The following is a 9,957-nucleotide window of genomic DNA, read 5'->3' on the forward strand; positions in this document are numbered from 1 at the left end:
TCTATTTTCACCTGTAAAGCAGGAGTAGGGTAGGCGGAGGTGTGCTCTGGTGCAGGTGTGCAGCGGTCAGTTAAAGAATCCGCGAGTTTCTCTGTGAGTTTCTCATTACATCGTTGCGCACTCGGTGCTTGCTTGGAAGTTTAGGGGTTTTTCGCTGTAAAAAGTTTTCTTCCCACGCACAACGGACACTAGTGTTTTTGTCACTTTTTATGGAATCAAACTCAAAGTAAGGTCAGTACTTCCACGCTTTAAACGCTGCACGCTCATACTCTCTCCTGCACTCGATATGTAATCCATTGTTGATCTGCACACAGCTGTTGTCACGAACGTCGCACTCGCTTACGTCACTGTCACGAGACATTCTCGCAAAAAAATCACGGTTTTAGCAACACAGTAACGCAGCGTTCCTACCGTTTTTGCGTTACTGCCCATCTCTGTTGACCTGTACCCCTGGACCTGCCCTTGTTCCCTACTGAGTTTCTGGTGTGAGAGAGGAGTAAATGACTGGTGAGACGCCAAGAGAGACTGAAGAGGAGTGAGAGTGTTCCCCTGTTTTTCCCCGTGGATTCCCTGGAGCCCTGATCCCCGCATGCTTGTATATAGCACTGAGTCACTGTCACACATTTCACCTGGTGTTTGTAAATAAAAACCCTCCGTTCTTCCTTTGAGTCCCACTTTTGAGTCCCCCCAGTGACCGTAACAACTTCTTACTAACTAACATTTACATACATTGATACTCCAATAGACACACCGGAGAGAAACTTAGGGTTAATATCTTACACAAGGATATTTGGCATGGAGACTAGGGGGAGCCACCCACCTTCCTGCTACAGCCACCCTGAAGTGAAGGAGTTTGTTTTGTTTGTGTGTATCACAATAAGTTGTTTAAAGTGTTGATGCATTGGGTTTGCGGCCTTAAGACTTTAGTTCTCTGCACATGTTTATCCAGTACTCCACCCAATACACCGCATCGTGTGTATACGCACACTGTTGACTTTGGCATAATGCCAATGTACATCACACATTGAACATATTTTATGTTATATATTGTATATACCACTGTTCGTTTTTACTCCTATTTCAAGATATTGTGCTCATCTTCAGCTTCTATAAAAATAATGACAATGTTATAATATCATGTATGATTTTACAATAACCAGGGAAGGCGCTCTAATTTCTTTTTGAACAGCAAAAGTCAAGGCACCGCCTTTCATAGGAACCCCCGACGGTGAATTTCCATGAATCACTTTCATGTTTGTAGAGTTGGCATTGTTTCGCATGTCTCCAGGTCAAACTGCCTGTCAACAACACATCTGAATAGAGCAGAGCTTTACAGCTTACAGTCAAAACCAGTTTGGTTACCATACATGGAAAACTAACTGCTGTGCAAAGGAAAGATAGTATCTCTTAGCATCTCTTTCATGTCATAGTGAAATATACTCAGTATACTCAAATGTATTTGCAGGATTTGTTGTTTAATACCTAAAATATTTGTCAAGTTTTTGTTTCACACACAGAGTTACACATGGTGGACAATAAAAAGCATTTTCAGGGTGCAAATTTAAACAGCTGCGCACAAATAATTTAATCATCACGTTAAAGCTGAGGGATTTGGCTGCTTTAGATGGCAGACGCATATAAAAGGAGAAAAGAGCAAGAGGAAAGAACCTATAAATGGAGAGCCACGTAAAGATGTTTTATCACCTTTCACCACAGTGAAAAAACCAGTGACACAATAGAAACAGAAGCCATGAGACCAAGCTTAGTTTTCACCATGAAGCACTGAGTACTGACAATATACAATCTGCGATATGAAAAGTCTACACCATTTGGCAAAGCTGCAAAATGTGCTGTACTGGAAAATATTTAGAAAATGGTTTAATTTTCAGGTAAAATTAAAATTGCAGTGCTTTTTACACCCTTAAAACAACTCTGCCTCGGAAAGTGATACCAACAGCTACAAGACAGATCAGTTTTAGTGTCACATTACTTTGCATTAACACATTTGGGTTTGTGATAATATCAGAAAGCGGTGATTAACATGTACTAGACGGACGAAAGTAATGCAAATATTTGACCTGTTGAGTCAGCCAGGTTCAGAGGGACAAACCAAACTTACAGTGTGATACTAGACCTGGCCTGCTTGCCATGATGTACCCTCCAAAACGTGTTAACCGCTACTGAATGGCCAGGTTTTTAAAGTCTCAGAAGTTTTCTTCTACTTGCAAGCTTGCACCCTTGCACTTTCACCACATCCACATGCTTTGTTTTAAAAATAAAAAGTGAAATTCGAAAGTATGACTCGGGTACTCGGTCCACTGAACGCCATCATCTTTGATTCCTCCTTTGCCATCCAATCTGCATGAGGAACTTTATTTCTCATTGTGTTTGACACAATGAAGCAAGAGGCATGTTGTGACATGTTATCTGACCACAAAAATGCTTTTGATGTCTCATGCATATATATATATATATATTGTAAGAGAGCACAATTTCCACAACATCATTTATGAGAGAGAACAGATCACCCCCCGCGTGTACTCAGTTTTCGTAACTTTCCTATTGTGGTTTAAATCCGACCCTACATAGACACGCAGACAGCCACCAACCACAGTAAATGCTGCACTGACAGCAGGTTTAAACTTGTTTCATTATCGTCTTTGGATGATAACGACAACAGACTTTGCAGCTCAGCTTGCATAATAAATCAATCGCTTAGTTACTGCTTTAAATCATAGAATTTATCACCTTTGTTGTTCTGTTAATAGATCCGCCTCACCTTAAGTCAACAAGTAAATGACCAAAGCTGCATATGGCCTTTCAGGTGATGCGAATATTGGGCGATGCAGGTCCAAGGTTGTGTTTACTAAGTTGGAGTCAAACATTTGAGGAAGCACTACCTCAGCAATAGAAGCTAGACTTATCAGTGGTGCCAAACCTATTTTTTTAAAGGTATAAAAAGAATCCCCTCTCTAATCCTTCATTCCCTGTACAGCTACTGCTCTGTCCACCTCCAATTTTTCCTCTCTACCTGAATAACCACCTGTCAGACAGCAATCATGACACAGCTGGAGACGTCCGTGGCTTGCATGATGAAGGTCTTTGATACATATGCAGGAAAGGAGGGAAAGCCGGACAGCCTAACAAAAGCCGAGGTCAAGGCTCTGCTGGAAAGCGAGCTGCCTGGACTGCTCAAGGTACTGTTCATTCCTTGCACGCATGTGCTGGGCCATGTACATGTCACTGCTGGGTATGGTGCTGATATCTGCTCAGCGAGGATCAGGCACATAGGCTTAAATTTACATAACATTATGTATTTAAGTATATTTATCAACTAAATATACTGTATGCAAGAGTTTATCATGAAGTTAGAAAACATCCTGACTCATGGTAGGAGTTCAAGTACAATAAAGACACTGAATGATTACAAAAAATTTGCATCGTGAGCTCTAGAGCTGGCTGTGCTCGGTTTTCGTTGGTAAAACAGTCAGCTGTTTGCTTTTTGATGTTTTCATACGGTGTTTCAATTTTTTTGAAAAGTAAAGACAATCAAATACATCTCAGGGTTGTTTGTCATCGAACTGGAACAACGTGATCTTGAAAAAGGCTCAATTTGAATAAAAAGGATACTGACAACAACACTTTTGGCAGTTTAGAAAATGTAGCACTAGTGACACAATCTTTTGATTTATACAGGGAGCACAGAATCAAGAAGACCTGGACAAGTTGTTCAAAGAGCTGGACTTCAATGGAGACGGTGAGGTCGACTTCAACGAGTTCATGGTGCTGGTAGCTTCTATCACCTGCGTCTGCCACGGCCGCCCTTGCAAGAAGTGAGCGTAGTGACCACACCCTGGGAACAACAGCAGCAACTGCCTATTATCTCTGCAATGCCTCTTGTTATGTAACAGCTGAATAAAGGGATTTATCTACCTGCACATAGTTGTGATTTAATATAAAAATGCATAACCTAGAATGATATTTACACAGTGTACTTTTTTTTAAACACAGGGTTAAAAATGGTATGGGTTTTAGCGGCTTAAGTCCAGCCATATGAGGAAGCACAGACAAATGCCAAACACAGGAAATGCAGTGGTAGAAAAGTTAAACTCATATCCAAAGCACAATGTTTATCAACAATTAAATATTCATTTAATTTTCAACACAGTCCACTAGCAAATGACTAAAGCTGCATATGGCCTTTCAGTATGTGCATACTGGGCGCTGGGAGAATGAGGTTGTGTTCTCAGAGTATGAAACCTGATATGTGCAGCATACTTTAGCAAACACTGCCACACCTTTACAGGTTTTGTCTTCCCAATGTGGCCAAGCCCATTTTTAAAGGTATAAAAAGAACCGCATCTCCTCTTTTCCGTCACTGCCTGCACAGGTATTGCTCTGTCGACCTTCCATTTCTTTTTCTCTACCTGTTTAATAACTACCCATCAGCCAGGAACCATGACTCAGCTACAGATGTCCATGTGTCTGATGCTCGACACCTTTGAAAAGTATGCAAAAACTGATGGCGACCCGAACAGTCTGTCCAAATCTGAAGTCAAGACGTTGCTGGAAAAGGAAATGCCTGAAATGATCTCGGTAATGTACACCCCAAAGGGCATACCTGTGTTTTTACTATATGCTGCAAAATATACAAATTCATGTGTTGGTGATTGGTTTTGGTGGTTAACTTGCAAAATGAAAGCAGTAAGGACATATCATCCTGCAGCTGCATGCTTCTAGTTGTTTTTAAAAGTGTTTCCGACAAGTTGTGATGTTTAAAATTTAACAAAAGGTGTCAGCCTAATGGTATTTGCAGACTGATTGTTTAACTTGAACAACAACATTTTGTTTAGTTTTAACTGTTTTTATTCGACTAAAAAGTGAGGCCCTATTTGGCAGCTTGCAGACTGTAGCTTACAGCACTGGTGTTCTGTTGGTCTTCACAGGGAGCAAAGGACAAAAAAGCAGTGGATGACCTGGTCAAAGCTCTTGATTTTGATGGAGATGGCGTGGTGGACTTTGAGGAGTTTATGGCAGTGGTAGCTGCTCTGACCTGCTGCTTCCGTGGTGTGGCAACTAAGAGCAAGAAGTAGAGACCACACCCTGGGGTGGAGACAAAAGCACCAACAGCTGCATAACACTGCTGAAATTCCACTTGTTTTGTAACAGATGAATAAACTGGTTTATCTTCCTGAACATGGTTGTAAAGCGTTGTTTATATGGAATTGCATACATTTAGAAGATTTCTACACCTAATACATGCTGTAACAGAAGTAGTAAACATTAGCTGTAGTAATAATAATAACTCAGGTCCAGCCACACAGAAGCACAGACAGCTGCAAACCAGAGTAAATTATTACCACATGTAATAATTTAATAACTATAATATAATAATAATAATAATAATAATAATAATAATAATAACTTCATACAGAATTAAACAAATTACAGAAAATATCTCCAATAAATGCACACAAATGCAGTATATGACCTTACAGGGAATGTGCATGTAGGAATTGTAGGTTGGCACAGTCTGAAACACCAGCTGTATGAAATACTTCCGTGAGCCCTACCTTACCTGTAGAAACTTGTCTTATTGTTGGGGCCCAATTTTACAAAAGTAAGAAAACAAACGGGACATAGCTGTGCTTCACTCTAACCACAGCTGTGGTTGATGTGTGATTAAATCCAGGTACATGCTTTTCAAAATGTTTTATTAAGATGTTTTTTTTAGCAGTAAAGCTTAACACAGTCTCAACATAACTTGTAGAGCACATAAATACAAATATGTTGTGCTGAATTTGAGATACAAAGGACAAAAATGGACAATAACAGCTTACAATGCTGGTGTAAACCCCCCCAAATCGGATGTAAGAGTGGTAGCAGTAACATTTTATAAATTTTACAGCATTACTGTAAAACTGAGTCTATACAGCAAACAAAAAGTCACGAAACAGTTTAACAATCCCAAATACTGGAAACAACAAAATGTAATTACAGTGCAGTTTCGGCTTTACATGCATTCTTTGCATGAATTCTAAACATTTAGGGATTACCAAACATTCTCAAAATGACTTGTGCAAGTATAGCCAAGTATAACATAATCATCGAGCTTTAACTGAAGCACGTTTCAGTTCCCGAAATGCATTTCCTGAAAACCTTGGGGCATTTTCTCAAGGCTCTTGCAAAGGGTAAGAAAAATCAAAACCAAAAACAAGAACGGCAACGGCAGATTCACATTTCCGTATGTGTGCAGAGAAACATGACCTTTAGAAATATATCTGCAGTGGATGGAGAGTTGTTGGAAGGGACAGGAAATGACAGAGTTAAGACAGAGGTGCTTGTTACGACTTAATTTAGCAAGTCGTAACATACTTTCCACACAGACATTTGTATAGGATCGCTTCTTACATGATGGCATCTGTATTATAGGGCAGATGGGGTTATTGGGTTGGCTGTGCCTCAGGTGGTAGAGCAGATCAGCTACTGACTGGAAGGTTGGTGGTTCGATCCTTGGCTTTCCCAGTCTGCGTGCCAAGTACCCTTGGGCAAGATACTAACCCCAAGTTGCTTTTCAATCCGTCCATCGGAGTGTGAATGTGTGTGAATGTTTAGATTGCACTTAAGTATAGAAGCAAGTGCTTGTATGAGTGGGTGTGAATAGGTGAATGAGGCATGTTGTATACAGCGCTTTGAGTACTCCGGGGGAGTAGAAAAGCACCATATAAGAATCAATCCATTTACCATGCCTCTGCAAAACCATACCCATTCTTTTTATGCATACCTGATTTTACACTAGATTTATTTCATGAAATGCCCGTGAGTTTAGAAACATGGAAAAATATTTAGTGTAAAATAGAAGATGTTTAAAGCAATAGGAAATGCACATGTGAAACAAAGTCAGTTCATGTATTTGTATGCTGGGAAAATGAAGAGTGTGCAGGCCTGTATGAGGGAAAGCCTTTACTGTTGTCAGCCAGACTCCTTGTCTAACTACAGTACTGTGCACACGTTTTGGGCAATCCCTCATTTCTGTATATGACGCTAGGAAAATGGGAAAAAGGAAACAGAAACGTAAATCACAATAAACAAACAAAAAAATAGTCACAGCCTAAGCTGTCCTAGGAAAGGTTGCAGTTTCTTTAAACAGGCTTCAGAAATAGTTTTTCAGTCTTCTTGCAGGATGTTCAAGAGCTCTTCTCTGAATTTCAGCTGCTCACTTGAGGTTTGGGCTTAAGATGTTAGAGTGGCTTTGTGCTATTGTGATTATATAAGATTCTCCTGTGTCACCTGATGTCATTAGACAGCAAGTCTATGAGCTTGAAGTGCTTTGATGTGATAAAAGAATATCACCGATGCTCAGAAAAAGTCCCTCAGCCAGGCACAAGCAGGGGAAGAGGACACGTTCAAAATCGCAAGCGAGTGGTCAGAGTTGTGGTTTTGGTTCTTGTGCAACAGACTTACAAGTAGGCAAGCTTGTTGTCTGCTCACAAACACATTTTCAAACATGTGAGTGGTTTCAGAGTGGGCCTGTTTTGAACCTGAGTGGGAGTTTAAAATAATGCAAAAAGCAAATCACGATCTACACAAATGCTGAAAAGGTTGTGAAGCAGTTACACTGCTCACTATCGCTGACCTGCATTGTGTTTACACCCAGTCACTCAGACATCACAACAACAATTGCTGCAACAATAACGGAAGGACATGGAGCTGCAAAGATGCTGCATGGAAACGCTTCAGACCAGCTTTTAGTTAATCCTCTGACCAGAGGCATCTTAATCCACCTCTGTGATACTTTAGGTCAGGTCATTGCTGTATCAGCCCACCAGGAAGCATAGGCCAAGTAACACACTTTCTTCAGCTACGACTGAAGAAAATGAAAGGCTCTGCTTCCCTCTAGTGGCAGAGGAACACTCTGCAACTTCACGTACACAGTACAGAGGTCATACATGTCCCTGCCCTTAACCTGACTTACATATGTCCTGATTTGTGAACCTTTCTTTTCTGTGTCAGCTGATTTTGGTCCTCAGGTTGCGCTCAAGGCCGCGCAGAGCCGTTTTTGAACCCTAGCCGACCTGTAATCCACTTGCAAGGTCATTAAACTTGAACTTGCCTTTCTTCACTTCCTCTACTCGCTCACCCTGGCCAGGGCATTATGCAGGCTTATGGGGATTAGATGTCCAGAGTGGAGGAGGATGCGGCTCTGGATTTAGGACATATAGGAGGAGAGGGAAAGTGTATTATGGGGGAGTTTACTGTGTTTGCTGAGGTTCTTGCCTTCTTTTGAAAAAACAAATCATATTATGTTTTGATTTGCATTTGTCTAATCATATACTTTTACTGCATTAATAATAATCAAACACAGACACATGATATTTATTCAAGTCATTTTTATTTATAAACCACTAGATCACAACAACAGTCACCTTAAGGCAAGTGAATTGTTAATCTGAACACTGCATCTCCATATATATTTAGACACTGACACAAGCTTTTTTTTTAAACCTGTTTACTGACACATACCGGTACATGTATTCCACCGACATAATGTGTAGACTCTAAGCTTTCATTTGAGGGTATCCACATTCAAACTGGATGAAGCGTTTAGGCCTTTCAGCTCTGTAACAGGGGCCACTGTTTTTTTTAAAGGAACTAAAAGGCTATTCAATGGACAGGTGTGGGCAATTCCTTCATTATGTCATTATTAATTAAGCAGATAAAAGAAATGGAGTTGATTTGATGTGTGGTGCTTTCATTTGGGAGGTTTTGCTTTGAACAGACAACGTACGGTCAAAGGAGCTCTTCATCCAGGTGAGCTATTCTTAAGCTGCGAAAACAGAAGAAAAAAAACATCTGAGAAACTGCTACAATATTAGGAGTGGCAAAATCTCCAGTTTGGTACATCCTAAGAAAGAAAGAAAGAAAGAAAGAAAGTCCATGGTAAAGAGAAACCCTTTCACAATGGTGATGCTGGTGATGTCCATGAGTTCAAGACATCAGATTGCCAGCAAAGTATTAGAAATGAACATTTTATTTTTAGTTATTTATTTGTCCAGTTACATCTGAAATGAAGTGATTGAGTTAAAAAAGCATTAGTTCATCACATTTTCATGTGTTTGTTCAAACCCACTGAATTAAAGCCAAAAGTCTGCACTTCAACTGCATTTGAGTTGTTTCATTTATGATACATATTGTGCTAATATTGTGCTAATGTACAGAACCAAGATTATACATATTTATGGAGCTAACTGTTTATAGCTTTTGCCAGAGCTCAAGGACTAGACAGCTGTGATAGGGAAAAGAAATGCACACTGTGTCCACAAAACAGAGGTTACAAAGTTAGAAGGACAGAAGAAAATCTGTTTACTTTGAAAAAATAAATACTGCAAGAGGCCATTAATTCTATATAACTAATAAGCCTACACATTGGGCCACCTGCCCAACAAATTGAACGTTTAAGATGCTTTATCATGATGTGGCTTAAAGCATCTGATATGCATTGATATGCAGTGTTAAAACCACGTATTTAATGCACTGATAAAGGAATGTAACCACAATTACCAATGTGCAAACAATAACTGTATAAGATAGCATGATGTATAAAGCCAAAGAGACACAAGTGGTCTAATGAACTCAACACACACACATATTAATCGACTGTGAGTGCAGAGTCTGGTTGTTAACTAAAGTGATACTATACTGAAACTAGGCTGTAAATGCTGTAAAATTAAATGGTACTACAAATATAAAAAGACCATCTTAGAGAACCAGCGTTTTTCAAAAGTAAAGATTGGCGGTGGTTCACCGAACTACAAAAAAGTGCATCTGCAAACTGTGGAAAGTTTCAGAATAACATTCCTCATCATAAAATTGTAAAGATTTTATTATGTCATCATCTACAATACACAACATTATTAGAAGATTCCAAGAATCTGGAAAAATCTCTGGGATGAAGGG

General features: G+C 39.8%; 2 protein-coding genes across 2 annotated transcripts; both read left to right on the forward strand.

Moving 5' to 3' along the window:
• Positions 1 to 204: 204 nt before the first annotated feature.
• LOC102209197 (protein S100-G-like) lies at positions 205 to 3,938 on the forward strand. Its single transcript, XM_005741851.1, has 3 exons — positions 205 to 231; positions 2,996 to 3,197; positions 3,697 to 3,938. The coding sequence occupies exons 2-3, from the start codon at positions 3,060 to 3,062 to the stop codon at positions 3,835 to 3,837; spliced, it is 279 nt and encodes a 92-aa protein (XP_005741908.1). The 5' UTR covers positions 205 to 231; positions 2,996 to 3,059; the 3' UTR covers positions 3,838 to 3,938.
• Positions 3,939 to 4,358: 420 nt separating this feature from the next.
• LOC102209488 (protein S100-P-like) lies at positions 4,359 to 5,196 on the forward strand. Its single transcript, XM_005741852.1, has 2 exons — positions 4,359 to 4,596; positions 4,947 to 5,196. The coding sequence occupies exons 1-2, from the start codon at positions 4,459 to 4,461 to the stop codon at positions 5,091 to 5,093; spliced, it is 285 nt and encodes a 94-aa protein (XP_005741909.1). The 5' UTR covers positions 4,359 to 4,458; the 3' UTR covers positions 5,094 to 5,196.
• The last annotated feature ends 4,761 nt before the right edge of the window (positions 5,197 to 9,957 follow it).

Source organism: Pundamilia nyererei, unplaced genomic scaffold (genome assembly GCF_000239375.1).
Source record: "Pundamilia nyererei isolate P.nyererei 1_Seehausen unplaced genomic scaffold, PunNye1.0 scaffold00114, whole genome shotgun sequence".
NCBI lineage: Eukaryota > Metazoa > Chordata > Actinopteri > Cichliformes > Cichlidae > Pundamilia > Pundamilia nyererei.